We start from the raw sequence: 23,864 nt of genomic DNA on the forward strand, positions 1-23,864 counted from the left end.
CGATCTCAACAGGTTCTTTCCGAACACTTTTTCAAATATATTTCTGTGGGGGTGCCGACTTGCCCTTATGGCCTGATCTTTGTGATGAATCCCTATATGCATTTCATCGAGAGGGTTATACTGAATCATTTGAGTGCAGAAAATATCTCCGATCTAGTTTAGTTTGTGACAAACAGAAATTTATATATATATATATATATATATATATATATATATATATATATATATATATATATATATTGACATAATAAGGGCGGGACTACCCTATTCGTTATCAATTAATATAGATGATATTCATTTTCATGATATTGGGTATGTTTTCCATATGTTCTTATTGTAGATTTTCGTTGATCTACATATCGCGAGAAACTGCCTCAAGAACAATTTTAATATTAGGGGCCGAATCCCCTTGCAGTCTATTAACTTTCATAAATCTCCAAATGGAATCTATTCAGAGTAACATTGTTCATCACTTGACATATTTAGTTTTTACCGATCTCGTCAGGTTTTTGGTGGAGAGGCGTTAAGTATCGGAGAAAATAGGGGTGATTTCACCCTGTTCATTTTGTTTAAGCTTGAGTAGTGACTATTTCATATTTTAGTAGGGCTCATTCTCACTACTTTTCTGTTTCCGATTCTAGTCGATCTCAACAGGTTCTTTCCGAACACTTTTTCAAATATATTTCTGTGGGGGTGCCGACTTGCCCTTATGGCCTGATCTCTGTGATGAATCCCTATATGCATTTCATCGAGAGGGTTATACTGAATCATTTGAGTGCAGAAAATATCTCCGATCTAGTTTAGTTTGTGACAAACAGAAATTTATATATATATATATATATATATATTGACATAATAAGGGCGGGACTACCCTATTCGTTATCAATTAATATAGATGATATTCATTTTCATGATATTGGGTATGTTTTCCATATGTTCTTATTGTAGATTTTCGTTGATCTACATATCGCGAGAAACTGCCTCAAGAACAATTTTAATATTAGGGGCTGAATCCCCTTGCAGTCTATTAACTTTCATAAATCTCCAAATGGAATCTATTCAGAGTAACATTGTTCATCACTTGACATATTTAGTTTTTACCGATCTCGTCAGGTTTTTGGTGGAGAGGCGTTAAGTATCAGAGAAAATAGAGGTGATTTCACCCTATTCATTTTGCTCAAGCTTGAGTAGTGACTATTTGATATTTCAGTAAGGCTCATTCTCACTACTTTTCTGTTTCCGATTCTAGTCGATCTCAACAGGTTTTTCCGAACACTGTTTCAAATATATAGGGATTCATAACAAAGATAGGGCGTTATGAATCCCTATATGTATTTCATCGAGAGGGTTATACTGAATCATTTGAGTATTGGAAATGTTTCCGATCTCGTTCAATTTTAAACAAACAAAAATTCATATGAGAATATAAATATTGAGAGAATAGGGGTGATTTTACCCTGTTCATTTTTCTTAAGGCTGAATAGTGACTATTCAATATTTTAGTTAGGCTCATTCTCACTCCTTTTCTATTTCCGATTCTAGTCGATCTCAACAGGTCCTTGCCGAACGCTTTTTCAAATATATTTCTGTTGGGGTGCCGACTTGCCCTTATGTCCTGATCTTTGTTATGAATCCCTATATGCATTTCATCGAGAGGCTTATACTGAATCATTTGAGTACTGAAAATTTTCCCGATCTCGTTCAGATTTTGACAAACAGAAGTTTATATATATATTGACAAAATAAGGGCGAAACCACCCTCTTATTATTAATCAATATGAATGGTATTTATTTTCATGATATTAGTGTTGATTACTATATCTTCTTATAATAGATTTTCGTGGATTTCGATTTTCTCGTCAGAAATTGACCTGGGCAGAAATTTCATATTAGGGGTTGAACCTCCTTTCAGTCTATTAACTATCATAAATTTCCATGTGCCATCTATACAGAATTTTTTTTTATCATTTGACAAATGAAATTTCTGCCAATCTCTTCATGTTTTTGGTGGAGAGATATCAATTATCAGTAGAAATCGTCATTACTTGTAGCAATAGGGGTGAGACCACCCTTTCCAGGTTTAGGCAGCCTGATTACCTCTCAATTTTCACTGAAGCTGTCATTTTGCATTATTTTGTGTTTTAAATCCAAGTATATCTCGAAACGGTTTGCGAAACTCTTTTTTGAAGGTATACCTGTTATGGGTAGGCACTCGCCCTTTTAGTGTAATCTTTGATGTGAATTCCAATATGCGTGATATCATCATGCATTTCTACCTCCAAAATTCATTGTGAAGTAGACATATTTCGGGAAAATATAATTATGAGCATTATTCATCTGGTCAACTGTAAAATCGAAAGAATCGGATTTAAATCTAAAGCTAACTTCAGCCACATTCATTATACATCACATAACATAAATCGCTTTTAATTAAAAGGGATCGGTACTCCCTATCTGAATTCACTTTTTCGACTGCTTGTCGTTCTAAGAAATAATTCTGTCAAATTCATGGGATCTCCATAGAGTTCACACACTTGAGAGTATCAGAACTGAACGAAGTCTAACAGTTCATTAGAAGAAAAGAGAGAGGAATGCGGACAGGTAAATTTGTCAACACAGAATATCATTTGCGAGGGTATAGGTGCTCCTTGACAATTTACCAATATACGGCTTTCAAAATAAACGTTGAATGAGTGGACTCAAGATTATTCCAATGACTATATACAGCATTTATGATTATTTACATGGGGGTGGACACTGTGCATGTGTACATGGGAGGTAGCTTGATACGTTTTTATCAGATTGGGTGGTTTAGGAAAACTAGTTGGTGAATATATTACTATCTTTTGCAGTTTCTAAACTGGAGCAATGTACAGGGTGGAACATTGATCACCTTAAAACAAAAATATACGAAGTGTGTGAAAACGAAAACGTTACACACACACGACAGCTATGTTTCAAAGGGGCTTCACTTATAACGTCGTTAAACTATTCAATTATATCCCAACTCATGCCAAGAAAATGAGTTCAGGCGCCTTCAAAAATATATCGGGAAACATATCAGTTTGCTAGTCTGAATATTGATAATAACTTTGCATCTTAATACTCTGCAACCTATCCTCATCCCTTTGGAGTCAATTACATTTTTTCCTTTTCGTTTTGTAATTTTCATTGTGTTTTCTAGTTTATGTTTTTAACTATCGGTTTTTTGTACTTTTATTAATGACTGACCATCAGAAGATTAGATGCAATAGTAGCCATTGGTTAAATCTCGCCTTCTATTGATCAAATAAGAGGGTTATATTATCATATTGTGACTTGTTCATTCAATTTTCCTTCAATAAACGCGATTATTATTGAATGGGTAGCTCCTATGAACTTCCTTTTGGACCAGTATTCCCCTGTGGATGTTCTTATTATCGCTTCGTAAATAAACCATTATTTATCGATGATAAAAAATGGTCATTGCGGATCATCCTTAAGAGATGGACATATACTATTACAGACTTTTTTGTAGATCTTTTTAAGGTGTACAATACTGTGGTATATTTTTTTATCTATCTCGGAGCTAGCGTTTGCAATGTAGGCGGAAAAAATGTGTTCATTTACATCACATTAGAAACCTTTAAAATTATCAGTGTTTTTCTGTTACATGTTTAGGCAAACCCGCACTGAAATCCGTCGCGCAGATTTGAAGATCTAAGCATACATAGGGCGGGTTGGCTGTCCTTGTTCATCTTTCACTACCTGAACCAATGTGCATGCTGTTTTCGGCGAATGCATTCACTTGGGATGTGGGGGTTGAGCAAACCGGCCATCGGATGCCTGCTTCCACGTAGCCCCGCTGGATACGGGAACGACAGAATCACTTGTGATTATGTTATTCCCCAACTGAATGGCATCCCATTCAGTTGGGGCTTAATCCTTAGGTGTGTGTATCCGTGCCGAAAAGATGAATGACTCTGAGCCTATCAGCTGTCTCTACGGAACCTTCGAGATATCGGGCGCACTCTTGTCGTAGCATCGCCTTCTCACGGTAATGCAGGGCTCTGTCGTGATTGACCTTCCTTTCCTAGCTACTCGTGGGACTTTTGTCGACAGAGTAAACTTCAAAATTAATTCTTTCTGACGCTGAATCTATAGAGGAGATGGATGTCGAGCTTTCGACTCCAACTGACCTACCTGTAAACTTAGATCAGGAGCGAGTCTACAGAGGAGATGGATGTCGAGGTTACGACTCCAATGGACCTCTGTGTAAATTTCGTTCAGGAGCGAGTCTACAGAGGAGATGGATGTCAAGTTTACGACTTCAACTGACCTCATTGTATATTTAATTTAGGAGCGAGTCTACAGAGGCGATTATTGTCGAGTTTACGACTCCAACGGACCTCTCAGTGAATTTAGTTCAGGAGCGAGTCCATAAAGGAGATGGATGTCGAGTTTACGACTCCAACTGACCTCCCTGTAAATGTAGTTCAGGAGCGAGTCTACAGAGGAGATGGATGTTGAGTTTACGACTCCAACGGATCTCTCTGTAAATTTCGTTCAGAAGCGAGTCTACAGAGGAGATGAATGTCGACTTTACGAATCCAACGAACCTCTCTGTGAATTTAGTTCAGGAGCGAGTCTATAGAGGAGATGGTTGTCGAGTTTGCGACTCCAACTGACCTCCCTGTAAATGTAGTTCAGGAACGAGTCTACAGAGGAGATGGATGTCGAGGTTACGACTCCAACGGACCTCTCTGTAAATTTAGTTCAGGAGCGAGGCTACAGAGGAGATGGATGTCGAGTTTACGACTCCAACTGACCTCTCTGTAAATTTAGTACAGGAGCGAGTTTACAGAGATGGATGTCGAGGTTACGACTCCAACTGACCTCCCTACAAATTTAATTCAGGAGCGAGAGCTTCTCAACTCATCAAATCCTGATCCAACAACTGAACCTTAAAAAAAAGGTTTGGTGGTGCAGCCAAGAAACGACCGAGTCGTCTCCTCAAGAGCGGGGTATTGCACCAAATTATTGAGCGGCGTACGCAAAATCTGTTTCAGGTGTAGGAACAAACCCCCCATGAGCAGGTAAGCAAACGTTTGCACTCAAGTGATGATTCACCAAAACCAGAGGCGAAAAAGCCCTGCTGGCTGATTCTAAGGCATCGTCAGATGTAGCTGACTTGCAAAAACCCTCATATGGGAAGGTTGTCACGTGTATCAAGGTGGGAATCTTGCACCTTGACTATCCGACTACCACATTAACGATGAAACTGCAGAGCATATACTTTGTGCCTGCCCCGCTGGGGACAGAATCAGGTTTTTAGAGATCGGCAGAGCCGAATGAATAATTCAAAAATATATTCGAAGCCTTGTTCAAGTGAAATGGCAAAAAAATAAATTGTCTAACACTAGTTAGATAATTCGATTGAAAAGAGACACTCGAGATTTGAATGACGATAAACTGTCAAATTTTTACAGGAAATGTAAAGAGTTTTACATTGAGGCAGTAGCCCAAATCAAACAGAGGTTTCATTTTGCTAATAAAGAACGTCAGACACTAAAGAGTTTAGTTGTTGAATCCACAAGCGATTTTAGGTCATGGTTTGAGCAAAAACCAGATAACATCAATATCTGATTTATTATATCATTTCCCAAGTATTTATCCAGAAAATATAACAGAATTGGATAGATAATGGAGAACTCTTCGCAAGACCAATTTTGATTTTGACGAGACTGAGACGCCTATTGTAGATATATTTTGGTGGCATGTTTCCAAATTGAAGAAAGGCAACGGCTCTGCAATGTTTCCACTATTATTGACTGTAACCAATAAGTTTCTATGTTTTCCGCACATCACTGCTACGGTAGAACGCTTATTTTCGAGCATTAATGTTACGAAAACAACGAAACTAAGAAATAAACACAAAGTCAGAAATTAAAAATATTTGTTCAATGCGACAAATGACCATTCAAAAAAATTCAATAAAAAGATGTTCGATATCAAACACAAATAAAGATGAAACGGAAAATCAAGAAGATTTACAAATTTAAAATGAGATAGACATATTAACATATCTTAATGTTTCAAACCTTTGACGTTTAATTTGATTGAAACTTTTATAAATATATGATTCAAATTGCCCCCCTATAATCTATTCTATTTATTACCATGATTAAATAATACAAAATAAAAAAAGATAAAGATGTAAATTTACTGTTTTTGAATTTGATATTTACACTTTTCTACAGTTTTTTTTTCAAGCATATCTGCAGTTTTGCTCTATGCTGGATTTGGCAACACTGGTTACCTCTGCTGTGGCACTGAACACTGTCAACCACTGTTGCCACAGCTACCCCGTAAGGGGTAGTTCTACTCCTCTTGAACTTAATTTCACCCTCTCGCTCCCCTCAAGTAAATTTAGCCGCTCAGGTACAAAGCAAAAGAATGTAAAATAAAAATTGAAAAAATGAACAAATATTTGAGGTTTGATTTTGAATCTACCGCGTTACACGAGCTGAGTACCCTTGGCAGTGTTGGCGTAGACTGAGTATCTGGTGCCACTGGTGGCGGTTCCTTGAATTGTGTCTTACTGTAAGACTCTTATACCGATAGTTCCGAAAATTTGTGACTGAGTACTGAATTACACTGCAATGCTCTTCTGCTCTTCCAATGATACCGATCGCAGTGATCATGCTCTCTCTGTGCGTGTGAAATGTTTGTGATATGACATTCGACATTTTTAGTTAAAGTTGAGAACGTGAATATGGAAATGTTTATATTATGTGTAATCTCAACCTGTGATGTGAATTTAGTTATAAGTATAGTAGAAGTAACCGATATTGTGCACTCTTAAAGTTGTCGGCGCTCTCGAAGGCCAAAAAAAACAACACATAGATATGAACCGGCAGCAAACTAGTCTACGTGGACTGTATGCCGGTTTGAATTGAATAATTTTACTAACCGAGTTAAAATCAAATTTGAAGTCATGTTACGGTGACAAATAGAAATCGGGGAATAAGGCCTTTGGTTATCGCCTCGTCTTCAGTTCAGGAACTGATCGCGATTTGAGTGTTGAAATTCGATATTGGTGCAGTTATAATTACTTAAAATTTTTGTTAGCTGTTTAAAATGTGGCGTCTTTGACCAAGTACTAATATTAATAACGAGTGTAATAACAACTCACACTATTTCCAGTGAAGTGATTCCAATAGCGATGGTGAAAAAAAAAAGATACAAGTGAATAAGATTCGGATACATTTAAATACAGAAACACAGAGAGTATGTTTCAATGTATATAAGAATCTACATTTCAAGTTTGGTTTTGAGGAAAACCAACTATTACAAGCCACATCAGATTTGACCGAAATTCTCAACTGTACGTAAAATAGTCAATAACAAACCTTATGAACGTAAGATGCGATGTGATACAGGATTACCAAAACCTTTAGATGTTCATCTAATAAAATCATTGAAAAAAGCAATAGATGACTGTCACAAAAGCAATGAGATTCCTACAACCGAAATCATAAGGAATAAATTGAATACTTTCGGCCATAACGTGAGCTGCTATGACAAAACTCTTCAGAATTGGATAAAGAAAATAGGATTCAGATTTAAAACAATAAAACGAACGTCAAGCAGTTATGGAAAGCAGAAGAATTTCGGAATTTCATAACAAATACTTAGACACGACAGTTACGAAAGTGTGGATTGATGTTTCAAAAATGTGTACGCCTAACAAGCCTACAAAAGATCCCCGACTAATCATTGTGCATTGCGGAGGAAGTAAAGGATGGTATCCGAATTCTTTGAATTCATATGGAAAAAACTTGAGGACTGAAATGTTGACTATCATAAGAACATGGAAGCTAATATTATCGAGAAATGGTTTGAAAACACATCGATCCCAAATTTGGATGCGATGACATGTGACTTATGTTTTTAATTACGATTGTCAAATTTATCATAGAACAATGAACGACAATCATAGGTATACGTCAATGCGTCACTGTGATTGGTGTCATCATGTGAACGTGGATCCACCCCGGTTCTACCCCGCTCCCTTCGAAGAAATCTACTTCGATGGAATAATAGCTTGTGGCAACACTGCTGTCAACAGAAAATGAAAATATCCTGATAACAGCAGTATACAGACCCCCATTAACTTCCTTGGAATCATTCATCCAGAACTGGTCGGGATACCTAGAAAAAATTAAAAATAATGAATTCCAGCATCATATTTCAATAGGTGACTTCAACATCGACATTCTTGTGGAAGATCAAGAGATATCTAGCGATTATCTGAATGTACTATCTGAATATAACTACGTCTCAATGATAAACAAACCCACAAGAGCACAAAATAATTCATCAAGTTGTTTAGATCATATTTTTTTGAATGCAAAATCAGAATGCGTACTAAAAGAAAGCCTACCAATTATAATCAAATCAGGAATCACCGACCACTTTACCACATTGTTAGTAATGACTTTGAAAATAACTGAAAAAAAGCAAAGCGTGGATTGTAAGAAATACATAAACTATCCTGAACTGAAATCGGAACTGAGAGAAACAAACTGGTTAACCGTATATAATGAAACAAGAATTCAAGAAGCAATGACACTTTTTACAGAAAAATAACTCGAACAATAGAAAAACACACTAAAAAAATAAAAATCAAAAGAAAATTAATCAAAAGGAAAATTTGTATAACAGAGGGCCTAGTAAAATTTATAAATACCAAAGAAAAATTATATAAAAAATATATTGAAAATCCCGAACAGTACAAAAAAGAATATGTAACATACAAAAATCAACTGAACAGGCTGATAGAAACTACAAAAAAAACTACTATGTTAAAAAGATAGAAAAAAATAAAAATAAAACGAAAACATTATGGAACACTGTGAAAACTCTACACAACTCCCATCCAAAACAAGAAATATCAAAAATTGAATCAAAAAATAAAAATATAGTCGAAGATGAACAGGAGATGACTGAAATCTTCAACAACTATTTCATAAATGTAGGGAAAACTCTAGCAGAAAATATAACATCCTCACTTGAACCCACACCTGAACGAGAACCAGTCCCAAATTAATTCTTTCTGACACCCACTACGGAACAAGAAATCAAGACAACAATTGATTCACTAAAAAATGGAAAAACTCCCGGGTACGATTCGATCACCGCCGAAATGCTCAAAAGAATATCAGAAGCAGTCTCAACTCCATTGGCACATCTGATCAATAGAATATTCTCTACTGGAATTTGTCCTTCACACTTCAAACTGAGCATTGTAAAACCTCTCTTCAAAGAAGGAGAGACGACAAAACCGGAGAACTATAGACCCGTGTCACTCATAACGAATATAAAAAAAAAATTTGAAAAAATAATAAAAGGTCGAATGTCACAATATCTAGATAAATATCAAATGATCTCAGATAGACAGTATGGGTTCAGACAGGGAAAATCCACCCAGGATGCAATAGCGAAAATCACATCAAAAATATACGAGGGTATGGAAGACGGATTAATGACAATTAGTATATTTCTCGATCTCTCCAAGGCATTCGATACAGTCAATCATGAACTGCTTCTAGGTGCCTTGGAGGAATTAGGATTTAGGGGTATCGTGCTCAAATTATTCAGAAATTACTTATCAAATATATTTGTTTCCTATAGGAAACAGTCAGTACAAATTGAAGACAAAATAAGCACTCAACAGATAATCACATGTGTAGTACCACAAGGTACCGTCTTAGGATCCATTCTCTTCACTATTTATGTGAATAAACTATTTACCCTGTGTGGAGGAGAAATCTACAGCTTTGCTGACGACACAGTTGTGTTATACAAAGATGATTCATGGAACAACCTGAAAAGCAAAATCGAGTTAGATTTTGAAAGTGTGTTGAAATGGTTTGACCCGAATTACCTCACAGTAAACTATGACAAGACCAAGTTTATGCCATTTGCCATCTACAAAAACAATTTACCTCAGTATGAAACGATTTTAATTCAAAGAAATGATACAATCGAACTTATACATTCCACAATTAGTTTTGAATATTTAGGAATAACATTAGATCGACACTCGAGATGGGATATACACGCTCAGAATATCGTTAATACTCTAAGGTACATGCTCCCAAAATTCAAATATTTGGTGAAAATATTAAATACTCACCATATGAAGGTTCTGTACCACGCATTAATAGAATCAATATTACAATATGGGATATTAGGGTGGGGAGGCATAGCAGATATCCACCTAAAAAAAATTGAAATTTTGCAAAAAAGATTCCTAAAAATAATATTCAAGAGACCATATAGGTATCCTACAGACGAATTATATAAAGAATCGAAATGCTTCGATTTGAAACAATCATTTTTTTATAGCATTTTAGTTAACCTATACAGAAACAAACACGAACTGAAAACACTAGAACATAAATACACAACAAGACAAAAAATCAATTCTGATATTCGTACGAAATACTCAAAAAAGCGGTAGGACAACGATGTTATACTTACCTCGCACCTCGGGTTTTCAACTTCTTAATAAGTTTAAAGGATCTCATCACTCACATCAACTCTATCACTTTAATCAGAAAAAAACTAAAATCGTACACATTTAATCTAGACAGAAAAGTAATTCACGATATATTATGAGTACAGAACAATTATTTGAAAATTAAAGGGTTATTTCCCCTATGTTGACTACAATATTGAAAATCTCTATTAAACAACAAAATTTATGAATAAACAGGAAAAAACCCCACGCACAACCTAGGTTTCTGTGGGTCTCCCTGTTTATTCATGGAAATCATCGAAGAAACTGATATCCATTATTGTACTTAGAATGATACAGAAACTTATATTCACAACAATAAGTATTAGTACTATTACATTGTTAATATAATATTGTCCAACTTAGGAGTGTTCTCTATATGCATCATAATTATTATTGTTTTACTTTACACATTTTAATATTCTGTCCACGCACAAGTTTTACTTTTATGGGTCTTCCTTTCTTTTATTTATTCACCATTGTTATATATATATATATATATATATATATATATATATATATATATATATATATATATAACAGAATAATTAGTGACTGAATAATTAGTGATATATCGATTTAATTCGTGAGGTTGCAGTCAATAGCTGGGCTGTTACAAAGAAAACTCTTTGTTATATGTCAAGCTTTCGGTATATTTCACACCTTCGTCAGGACAACTACAATAATAAGATTATATATCTTGTAAAAAATATATAAATATGGAGAACTTACTAACGTGAGAATAAAATATAAAATGGTTCAAAAACAGATAGAAAAACATTAATAAATGTCAGTTGATAAAAATTTTGGCTGACAATGTCAAGTGGGAAAATTCTGAATGATACTCGAATTACTAGATTTTTTATTTTCTTTATCATATTTCAGTAGGTACGCGTAAATTTTGCTAAGACTATCAATATCAGTTCGTTTATTCATTGAATGTTCTTCGTTATTAATATGTATCATTTCCAAAAATATTCTTTTAGATATATATATATATATATATATATATATATATATATATATATATATATATATATATATATATATATATATATATATATATATATATATATATATATATATTGTGAAATTGATTTGAAATCTTGGTAAATAAATATTATATTATTATATTATAACAGTGTGGTTGATAGCAACAGTGATGCGTCGTTTAGAGGCCTATGAAGTGGCAGCATCATATTGAAAATCGCGAAAACACTTTGTAAAGAAATGAGATGTTATATGAAAAATATGTATAGGGGACAGTTATCGATAATGTAACAAAGAATATCCCTAACTCATTTTTTTCCATTTTATTTTTTAAAAATGTTTTTAACTTTTTATTCCTTTGACGAATTTCAAAATTTTTGAGATAGCGAAATTGTACGATTGAATATAGTCAACTTCTTCACAAAATAAAATATGAAATAATGTTTGACTAATCTATGAAACGTGTTTTCCTTATTCAATGAATTGTCACACATCAAGTGCTGCCATCTTATACAAACTGAACCCAGATTAGAGCAGAGAAGGGTTTGGCAACATCGCTGTTAGCGAAACGCCCGTCGAGTGCAAATAATATCAGTTTGATGTTAGGATAATTGGTCTCTACCAGTGACGGCTCGTGCATTGGAGAACATATACACACAGAAAAGCCCACCGGAGGGGCGAACATTTTTTGGGTACCGCACTTATTCAAAGCAAAATACGTAATATTCGCATAAATGCAAACAAAAATTGTGTATTGCCGAAAATTATATGTATAAAACTGACCGGTAAAAAAAAACAAGGAAAAAAGGTTGTCTTTGAGTTATTTAATATAAATGAACTCTTCTCAGTCAATAAATAATACTTTTCTCTTCTAATATAACAGTTTTGTTAACAATTGCTACAAATATTTAAGAGCACAAGTACTTAATTTTGTTTATAAAAACAGGTCTAAAAGTAAATGTTATTGTCCAGCAAGAACCAACGGGGGGATGAGAGTCGTGTCTTGCCAGGAAAGGAAAGGAAGGATGGGGTAGGAAGGAAGGTTAAATCTGGTTTGTTTAAGTGAATTCACAAGGCACCCGCAAACTACTTTTAATCGACGGTCATTCAAGTTCAATATAATCTGCGAGGGTCCCGCATTTTGAAAGGTGAATTGAAAGGAATATTTTGTAATTTTCGATAGAAAGGAAAAAATAAAAAAGAAACTGAAAGTAAACATATCATTCGTTTTCAACCAAGACGAACAAAAACTAAAAAAAAAACAAATTACAAAATAAAAATAAAAACAAAAACATAAAATTCTTTGCTTGAGTTACAAACTGTAATAAATAAAACATAACTCTAATATTTGGTATTATCTTTGGTTAAGTGAAATATGTAGGTATGTACATAGCTGGGCACCGTTAATCAAATAGTTAACTTCGTTAATCGTTAATCCGCTACAAAAAAAGTTAGCTTCGTTAAGCGTTAAAGCGTTACATTTCGGAAGAATTAACGCAAGTTAACGTTAATCGTTAATCCGTTAATATGTGTAAAATTGCATTTTTATATCGTTGCGTTAGTGAACTTATACAACTTGTTGGTTTAGGTTCTGGAAGTTAACAGGTTAGGAATAAAACAAAATACTTGTATAATTCAAATGTGTAATTTAATCGTCGGGCATAAGGTGCATATTCCCCTTCATGAACATTAACATGTTGAAGTTCTCGTCTGAAAGCGAGGCTCGTTTTGGTGTTAAAATGTCTTTACCCGTGGAAAACAGACGTTCAACTGCAGCGCTTGAGGGTATAGCAGTATTGTATTCAATAAATAGATTTATGAATATCTGTTCCCCGAGGAATGCAGCATCGTTGAACGAGTCTTTTGATTTCATGTCCAGCCACATTTTAACGAGACTTTGCGCTTTACACTTTAAAGAGTTGGAGCTCTTTGGTTTTTCTATAGACTGAGTGACAGAATTGAAAAAGTCTTCCTCCTCGTCATCATCGTTGTTACTCGCATTGCACCCTCTGCCAGTTAAACTATCTCTGTCCTTCGAATTTTCCGCTGCTTCTTGTCGTAAAGCATCTTCTACCTTTTTTTCCATGACCTTTTTTACTGCATCCACTCTACTGCTGTCATACGTTTCCAGCCATATCAACCGGAACTTTGGGTGAAATGCCGCGGCAAGTAGGCACTGTTCATCATTCAGGAGTGGACCAAACCTTTTCTCTATGCCATTTAATAAGGCATTGGCTAAAGCTGTGCAGTTTACTAGGCCCTTAGATTTAATATTTTTTAATTTATAGACAGTTGCTGCAATCGTCGGTAGTAGTGATCCGAAATATGCTTGAGCTTCTCCTTGGATACGATCGAGGGCATTCGCGACAGGTGCCATAACCTGTAAATAAGTATTTAATATAAGTATTGATATGATGTGGAAAGAAAATAACTTTAGTAAAACGTTAATTTAAACTATATACATATATGAAATTACCTTTGCGTACTCTTTCATTACAGTCACATCTTGGTCATTGAAAGTTAGAATTTTTAGTTGAGTCATAACCCTGTGAAGAGAAGGCCTTTTTGTTTCCAATATACTGTTGAGAACGACAATAGCATCATACAGAGAGTTCCACCTCGTCGTATTTGGAAGGACAAGTCGTCTGCCTAATTCAGCATGAATGCTATCTGCCGCTACCGTACTACGTGATTGCTGATTCCAGAGACTACGTGCCTTGGCTAAGGCACTTCTGTAGGGAGTCTTGAAAACAATTATTTGTAGAGCAGCATCTGCATCTTTGCTAGCGACCAGATTGAACGTATGTGCAGCACATCTCATGTGAACTGGCATAGTATTAAAGTTTTCTAATATCTGTTCATTGATTTCATTGCACTGGAGATGATCAGGAGCATTCAGTATGCTTTCTATTGAAATAAATTCTAAGTCATCATTTTCTTCTGAGTTTGGATTTAAAAGATTGGCAATATCAGGGTCAAACTCAGACTATAAATCACATGATGGCAACTCTGGAAGTATGTCGATCTCCGAGCCGAATTGCACAAATGCCTTTACAAAGTTACTGCCATTATCCGTAGTAGTCCTAAAATAAAATTAAGCCTGCTTTTAAAGGTAGCCTACGTTGAGAATATGTGTACAAAATTTCATCGGCTAAGTAGTTTCTACGTGAAAGCGTAACAAACGAACAAACTCACATTCACATTTATAATGTTAAGTAAGGATTACGTAACCGATCCACATCACCGTAGGTCACATCACTCACATCACGAAAAATAGACTTAACTGACCTTGGGATTTTTTTATCTATGTGAAATTCATAGTGAATATCTATCATTACTTGGGCCAGAATGTCGTATGTATGATGACCTTTTAGGCGTATGCACGTTAATACTGCATGCATTCTGGCTCTTGTGATAGCATCTAACCAGTAAACTGTCATGCCCAAATAACTTTTGTTGTGAGCTGACCAACAGTCAGCCGTCGTTGCCACCCAATCAATTCTTCCAAGTAAACTGAAATTAAAATTATAAACACATCACGTGAAAAAATGCACTAATAATAAATGAAAATTATATACATATGTATATGCATGCATACCTATTTTATGAACCCCTAATTATTTTAACTTTTTTCAAATAAAATTATACCTACGTAGGTATACGTATACGTAAGGCGACGTTTATCTGTTAAAAATAAATAGAAAATAGGTATTTATTTTAGTTACTTACCTAATCAGGTGTTGCTTCAATTCAATGTGTTCGTCAGTAATGCGTCTACCCAAAGTTCTTCTTGAAATTGAATTTTTGCTAGGGTTTAACGTTTTTATCAACGCACCAAAAGACTTGCTTTCGACAACATGTAAAGGAATCATGTTTGAAACAAATAAATTTACTATACATTTGTCCACTTTGGCTTGGGGTACACCGCTGCCAGTAGCTGCAAACTGTACGTACTGTGACTCATGTACCCTTCTTACATGTTGTTTCAAATTATTCAGGCTTGATACATGCACTTTTATTTTGGTGTCTTTCGGCAAGCATCGCTTACACGCAAAAATTATTTGCTGGCCCGATCTGGATACAAATTCCACATACTCAGTCAAATGTGGCCATGGATTCTCATCAGGACCGCTGAATTCCGATTCCATGTCTTCCATGATATGGTTTTAATTACTACACTGCACAGCCTACACTTTTTCTAACTAAATTACATTCACTCTTCTTTATCAACACGCAAATGATCACTGAGAGTAATTTATAATAACAACAAACAAGACATTCGTCACTCTAAGCACTAGCGCTAAGTAATGGAATTATCAAACGAAAAAATATCTTCGCAGTTTTCTCACTCGCACGTGCCGGCAAAATATATCTAGTTTTGTTTTTGTTTCACGCGCTGCCACGCGCCGCTCGGCACTTGTCATTCGTTTCATACTTGTCTGAACCTGTTTTTCGCGCCGCGCCGCGGTGCCGGTAAATAGTAGGCATTAGATTAACGATTAACGGGCTTCTGCATATTAACGGAAGTTAACATGTCCGTTAACATTTTTAAAAGTTAACTTAAAAGTTAATTCGTTATCAAAATGTTAACTTCGTTAATTAACGATTAACGGATTAACGAGTTAATGCCCAGCTATGGGTATGTACATAATATATACAGGTTTTTTAAATTACCTACTCTGCTTTAAATATAAGAGGAATCCTTCTATTTTTAAAATTGGCAAAGTAGTCAATTACTTCGTCATAAAATCGGGGGTTACCTGTCACTTCTTTTATATACTCTTTTTCAATTGAAAGAAAAGATATATTACTTAATCTATTTTGAGTCATGGAATTTCTACTGGATTTAATTATTTTCAATGCTGAAAAATTTCTCTCAACTGACGCTGATGTTATGGGAATTGTGACAATTATAGATATAAGTTCAAATAACTCAGGCATGCAATCTCTCAAATCATTTTTAAACATAAAATTTAATAAATCTGAAGGAGCCTTGCAATTTTGAAGCATATGAGGGTGGCTGTACATTACGATTAATTCATTTTTCAGTTGAATAACATCGAAAAATGGATACTGAGCTATTAAGTCGTTATGAAGTTTTTGGGGAAAATCTTTGGTATAAGGACGAAAATTTTTCAAACAACAACAAATCAAAGTAGTTTCATTTAAGTAAATCTTCTAATCTAACTTTGATTTGCATTAAAAAGGTGTCCAATATTTCATTATAAATCTGTTTACAATTTTGTCTCAAATCGAATAGGTCTAAATTGGTTTTCATTGGTTTTCAGCTATTCATTTTTATTCTTTAATTTTTTAATTCTTCTTTTTTAGTTCTTTCAGGGATTTCAAATCAGATAATGAAAGTATGAACGAATAAAATTCAATAAAATATATGTTTCATAGAAATGTGATTTACTTTACTTTTCGCTCATTCTACGTTATATTTTATTGTTTTCAATGAAACTCTTTGAGTATTAGTCATAGTTCATTTCCACTAATCAATTATGTTTATCACATAACTTGTCGATTTGATATCTTCTATAAATTCATTCAACTCGTTTCGAGTGATTTTGAAATGTGAAAAAAGACAAAAAATTACTGCATCTAGTGTTGAATCAGAATTTGTACATGCGTTGAGTGATATCCAAGTTGGAAAGTAAGGAAAAATGATTGAACCTTGCTTAGAATCACCGAATGATATAAAAAATATATTTATGAAATGAACGAAAACGAAACGCCTCACTTCTCGTAATCAATCATGACATGTTTTTTTTTCTGTAAATGATTACCGAATGTGCCTTTTATACCTATATTTTTACATCATTCGCTAATTCTTGTCTGGGTTCAGTGATAATTATCATACTTTTCAACTCGGAAATCACAAAACACAAGAACAACTTTCCATTCAGAACTCTAATCAGTCATTACTCTATATTTTCTGCCTCTATGAAATCACTCAAAGTAAATGGAGCAAAATGATTGTATAGAAGACGCCAAAGTGACAAGCTATGTGATGAATAGCATCCTTGATTAGTGAAAATATTTATTAGTGTGAAGTTAGCCACAGTTTCCTGGCTACACTTTCTGACGTAGGGAAAATTATATGCGGGATAGAGGAGCAAACGCGGGCGGTGTTGTCAGATTTTTTACTTTTTCTGTTTCTGATGATTAAAATTCTTCTAGTGAATAAACTTAACCTACAAGAAGACCATGTTTCTGATACAATACTCAACATAAAGTCTTACAAATCCGTGAGGAGACTTCGATAATCTACCCAAATGATTTCGAATGTCAGAAATTCTCATATTTCTCAAAAAAGAAGACATACAAATAATTATATAATATAATTGCGGTCAAAACAATGTGTGACCGTAATAGACGAGGAAAAAATTATTTCTCAATAAGACCATCAGTAAACTAACAGAAATATTTCGAGTGCCAAAAATTTTTGTATTTCGCAAAACTGATGACATATAGTTGAAATTATATACAGGAAAGGAAAGGAAGGATGGGGTAGGAAGGAAGGTTAAATCTGGTTTGTTTAAGTGAATTCACAAGGCACCCGCAAACTACTTTTAATCGACGGTCATTCAAGTTCAATATAGTCTGCGAGGGTCCCGCATTTTGAAAGGTGAATTGAAAGGTATATTTTGTAATTTTCGATAGAAAGGAAAAAAATAAAAAAGAAACTAAAAGTAAACATATCATTCGTTTTCAACCAAGACGAACAAAAACTCAAAAAAAAACAAATTACAAAATAAAATAAAAACAAAAACAAAAAATTCTTTGCTTGAGTTACAAACTGTAATAAATAAAACATAACTCTAATATTTGGTATTATCTTTGGTTAAGTGAAATATGTAGGTATGTACATAATATATACAGGTTTTTTAAATTACCTACTCTGCTTTAAATATAAGAGGAATTCTTCTATTTTTAAAATTGGCAAAGTAGTCAATTACTTCGTCATAAAATCGGGGGTTACCTGTCACTTCTTTTATATACTCTTTTTCAATTGAAAGAAAAGATATATTACTTAATCTTACCTACAAGAAGACCTAACCTAACCTACAAGAAGACCATGTTTCTGATACAATACTCAACATAAAGTCTTACAAATCCGTGAGGAGACCATCGATAATCTACCCAAATGATTTCGAATGTCAGAAATTCTCATATTTCTCAAAAAAGAAGACATACAAATAATTATATAATATAATTGCGGTCAAAACAATGTGTGACCGTAATAGACGAGGAAAAAATTATTTCTCAATAAGACCATCAGTAAACTAACAGAAATATTTCGAGTGCCAAAAATTTTTGTATTTCGCAAAACTGATGACATATAGTTGAAATTATATACAGGGATAAAACGATTTGTTTGGCCGTAATAGGCGAGGAAAAAAATAATGTCTGACAAGACTTCAACTAAAGTACCCGAAATATTCCGTGTGCCAAAAATTTTTGAACTACATTGGAAAGAGAACATATGTAATGTTATATATACAGAGTCAAATCGATTTGTTTGGCCGTAATAAGTGAGGAAAAAAATAATGTCTGACAAGACTTCAACTAAAGTACCCGAAATATTCCGTGTGCCAAAAATTATTGAGCTACATGGGAAAAGAAACATATGGAATGTTATATATACAGAGTCAAATCAATATGTTTGGTCGTAATAGGCGAGGAAAAAAATAATTTCTAAGCAAGACCATCAGTAAAGTAACAGAAATATTTCGAGTGCCAAGAATTTTTGTATTCCGCAAAACTGAAGACATATAGTTGAAATTATATACAGGGTCAAAACAATTTGTTTGGCCGTAATAAGCGAGGAAAAAAATAATTTCTCAACGAGATCAGCAGTAAAGTAACAAAAATATTTCGAGTGCCAAGAATTTTTGTATCTCGCGAAACTGAAGACATATAGTTGAAATTACATACAGGGTTAAAACGCTTTGTTTGGCCGTAATAGGCGAGAAAAAAAATAATGTCCGACAAGACTTCAACTAAACTACCCGAAATATTACGTGTGCCAAAAATTTTTGAGCTACATGGGAAAGGAAACATATGGAATGTTATATATACAGAGTTGAATCAATTTGTTTGGCCGTAATAGGCGAGGAAAAAAATAATGTCTGACAAGACTTCAACTAAAGTACCCGAAATATTCCGTGTGCCAAAAACTATTGAGCTACATTGTAAAGGAAAAATGTGGAATGTTATATATACAGAGTCAAAACATATTGTTTGGCCATAATAGGAGAGGAAATAAATAATTTCTCAACAAGAGCATCAGTAAAGTAACAGAAATATTTCGAGTGCCAAGAATTTTTGTAATTCGCAAAACTGAAGACATACAGATGAAATTATATATAGGGTCGGAACAAATTTTTTGGTAGTAATAGGCGAGGAAAAAATTAATGTCCGACAAGATTTCAACTAAAGTACCCGAAATATTCCGTGTGTCAAAAATTATTGAGCTACATGGGAAAAGAAACATATGGAATGTTATATATACAGAGTCAAATCAATTTGTTTGGTCGTAATAGGCGAGGAAAAAAATAATGTCTGACAAGACTTCAACTAAAGTACCCGAAATATTACGTGTGCCAAAATTTTTTTAGCTACATTGGAAAGAAAATATATGGAATGTTATATATACAGAGTCAAATCAATTTGTTTGGCCGTAATAGGCGAGGAAAAAAGTAATGTCTGACAAGACTTCAACTAAAGTACCCGAAATATTCCGTGTGCCAAAAATTATTGAGCTCCATGGGAAAGGAAACATATGGAATGTTATACATACAGAGTCAAATCAATTTGTTTGGTCGTATTAGGCAAGAAAAAAAATAATTTCTAAACAAGAGCATCAGTAAAGTAACAGAAATATTTCGAGTGCCAAGAATTTTTGTATCTCGCGAAACTGAAGACATACAGATGAAATCATATACAGGGTCAAATCAATTTGTTTGGCCGTAATAGGCGAGGAAAAAAATAATGTCTGACAAGACTTCAACTAAACTACCCGAAATATTACGTGTGCCAAAAATTTTTGAACCACATTGGAAAGAAAACATATGGAATGTTATATATACAGAGTCAAATCAATTTGTTTGGTCGTAATAGGCGAGGAAAAAAATAATTTCTAAACAAGACCATCAGTAAAGTAACAGAAATATTTCGAGTGCCAAGAATTTTTGTATTTCGCAAAACTGAAGACATATAGTTGAAATTATATACAGGGTCAAGACAATTTGTTTTGCCGAAATAAGCGAGGAAAAAAATAATTTCTAAACAAGACCATCAGTAAACTAACAGAAATATTTAAAGTTCCAAGAATTTCAGTATTTCGCAGAACTGAAGACATACAGATGGAATTATATACAGGGTGGAAACAATTTGTCTGGCCGTAATAAACAAAGAAAATATTATTCAAATTAGTACCCGAAATTTTACGCGTGCCAAATATTATTTAGCTTTCCTTGGAGAGGGACATAAATAAATGAATCACAACATTCCGAATTTTGATATTTCAAATCAACAACTCATTTTTAACCTGCAAGTCATCAAAAAACATTGTGTTACAGTAATTCGAAATGCTTTGGAAAAATAGAAGGAATAATTTTCAGGGGTAAATTTCATTATACAATGTTTCATTTGCATAATTCACAAATGAATCCTCCATCAGGACGTTTTTCATACCGCATATGACAAGCTTCGTGGGAAAGTCTTCGACACTTTTCACATTGTTTTATTTTGGTATCTACTGTTATTATGACCCCGCAAATTATACATTTATCCTGCATGTTATCAGAATTATGCAATATATCAAGTTTTTATTTTATTTCTATATCCTCTTATGTTGACGTTGTTCATTAGAGATTTTGAAGCTGCAATATTTTCAAAAAAATATAATATGAATGGACCGCAACTAAATGAATCTTTTTGTATGCCGTGTGAGAGTACTGTTATTTTCCAGTCAGTTAGCTCGTACTTTTCATTATTCATTTTGTTATAATATCTCAAAAAGTCAAAAAATATTTCCAAATATTTTTGTGACTCTGAAATAGAGCATCCTGTTGGATTTAGAAAGATAAATATTTTTGATTTGAAGTCTATTACCATTAAGCAGAAATGATGTGCACTTGGGTAAGGATTTGCATCAGAGTAATTCTGCAGAATTGGGAAGACAATTTTTTTCTTACCTATCTTGAAATCATTAATGGACCAGTGAATTTTGTCAGAGGAAATCAAAAAAATTCGTGTAGCTAGAATACATTCGACAATTTGATAATTGCTTCCATTATTTTCATTCGATATATTCAAATGTATATCTATGAGGAAATTTGTGAGCCAGGCGGTGCTAGACAAAATTGCTAAGTCCTCGTCAGTAACCTCTTTCACCATGCAGGGATAGCTTTGGAAAGTAGCTATAATATATGATCTGCTTATTTTCTTGTAATATTCAAGATTACTGGTTATGAGCTCCTTCTGACCGGTTACTGGCATTAAACTACGAAAAATCGGTTCTTTCGGAACTCCTGCTAATCGGGGCAATAAAAACGTTTCAAAAAAGTTTCTCAATTTCTCTAATAATAATTTCCATATTATGAAATCTCTTTCAATTCTTTGAATTTTGATTCCATCGTTTGTGAAAATGACAAAATCACACCATTTGCGATTTGTTACTCCCAATAGACCTTGGATCTGATAATAATAATCACTGGTTGCTTTGAGCAGTCCATTTTTTTTGTCGCAGTATCTCAAAAGACCTTGTCCGCATGCCACATTGGGATTAATATTTCTTATACGATAGGGGCACTTTATCTCCACTATCCCATCATTATCTACGAGAGCGTCTGGAGATGGTGCAATATATTGTAATTCTGGGTGAATACGTAACCCAGAAGTGGTACATATAATATTTTTTTCTTCCATGTAAGCTTTTAAAGCTTTTTTCCCGCTTTTTTTCCCGTGATCTATTGCATTTGACCTGAAATTGGGCGGATTAACAATATCCATCAAGATATTTTGCAGAGTCTTTTCAGTTCTAGCTTTCCAAACTCTACCAAATAATGATGAAGTTATCCGTTTTTTCCTCTCATTATACCATGAAAGAGATCTACTCTGTTCTCGAGTTTCTCTTTCAATAGTATCTAGTGCGTAGATAGATTTTTTGTACTCCTTTTCAAAAAACTCTCGACAAACTTTTTCTTTTATACGTTCATCACCGCTCTTTGAAACGCGGCAAGTGTTACAGAAATATGAGTCATGTTTTTCTGGGGGATATAATTCACAAGATTCGTGAACCCATCCTAAACATCCATCGCATCCATACCAAACTACCGTATGATCTAAGAAACCAACGCCGCAGTGAACACAAAGATTTATAGTATCATCAATTATACTTTTGTCTTCAAGCATCCGTCTCAAATGTTCACCCTGAAAATTTGTCGATTTGTTGTTATATTTTTTCAACCAATTTTCTTGAGATGCCAATCCTTGATCATCAACAGTCGCCTTGTGAGAAACTAATACTTTTCTATGCTTTCCTTTATTTGGAATTTCAAGTAATTCTTCTTTATACACCGATAGTACATACTTTCGTATTTTTCGCACCACCCTGCTACATTTTTGTCCCATATGACTGGCTAGAATGTTATTTTTGCATATACCATACCACCTCTCGACGGGGGCGTTGCTCTTTCTGTTTGAATCCTCCAACATCAATCCGCTCCACAAAGGTACGTATGGTAAGTACCGTTTCATAATGGTGTCAAAAAATTCTTTACTGAAATATTGGTTCATAGAAAATATATCGTCGTTATCTTTTTCAATAGTTGACAGGCTAATTCTTGAAAATGAATATAAAAAGGGCTCTTTTCGTATATTGTAGTGGAATATTCTGAAGGAATTGTATATGTTATACACGAAGTATCATATTCAATATCTTTTGCATAGCATATTTTTAGCAGATTATGTAAACTTTTGTTTAAGGTTGGAGTTTTTGATGGAGAATTTAGTACAACCGCTATATTTTTGAACCATAACTGAAAAGTATTCCACATCCGTATATTGAAAGAGGCCGCTAAAATTTCTTTCAGATGTGTCCTTATAACATCTTCTTGGAAATGGTTTTTAACTTCAATTACCATATTCTTGAATATATGATTGCAACAAATATGTAACTAAATTTTGTTGCTTGGAAATGTTTTCAACTTTGTGACAATATTATACGTCAGCTCTAGGTAATCTATCAGCTCCATACTATTCCATGCTACAGAGGTTGAATTCATCAATGCCCAACTGA

General features: G+C 34.1%; 1 protein-coding gene across 1 annotated transcript; it reads right to left on the reverse strand.

Annotated features, from left to right (window-relative positions):
- Positions 1–12,948: 12,948 nt before the first annotated feature.
- On the reverse strand, positions 12,949–14,523 carry LOC141482950 (uncharacterized). Its single transcript, XM_074176994.1, has 2 exons — positions 14,031–14,523; positions 12,949–13,934 (listed from the first exon to the last, which is right to left on the reverse strand). The coding sequence occupies exons 1-2, from the start codon at positions 14,385–14,387 to the stop codon at positions 13,203–13,205; spliced, it is 1,089 nt and encodes a 362-aa protein (XP_074033095.1). The 5' UTR covers positions 14,388–14,523; the 3' UTR covers positions 12,949–13,202.
- Between the last annotated feature and the right edge of the window lie 9,341 nt (positions 14,524–23,864).

This window comes from Leptinotarsa decemlineata, unplaced genomic scaffold (genome assembly GCF_025532065.1).
Source record: "Leptinotarsa decemlineata unplaced genomic scaffold, Ldec_3_MD MMD2_P_RNA_scaffold_14, whole genome shotgun sequence".
Taxonomy (NCBI): Eukaryota; Metazoa; Arthropoda; class Insecta; order Coleoptera; family Chrysomelidae; genus Leptinotarsa; species Leptinotarsa decemlineata.

Excerpts from the sequence above, each read along its gene's own strand:
- LOC141482950 (XM_074176994.1), bottom strand. The coding sequence starts at position 14,387 with ATGCCAGTTCACATGAGATGTGCTGCACATACGTTCAATCTGGTCGCT. Across the intron at positions 13,935-14,030 it reads TAATGAAAGAGTACGCAAAG|GTTATGGCACCTGTCGCGAA; the intron begins GTAATTTCATAT and ends ACTTATTTACAG.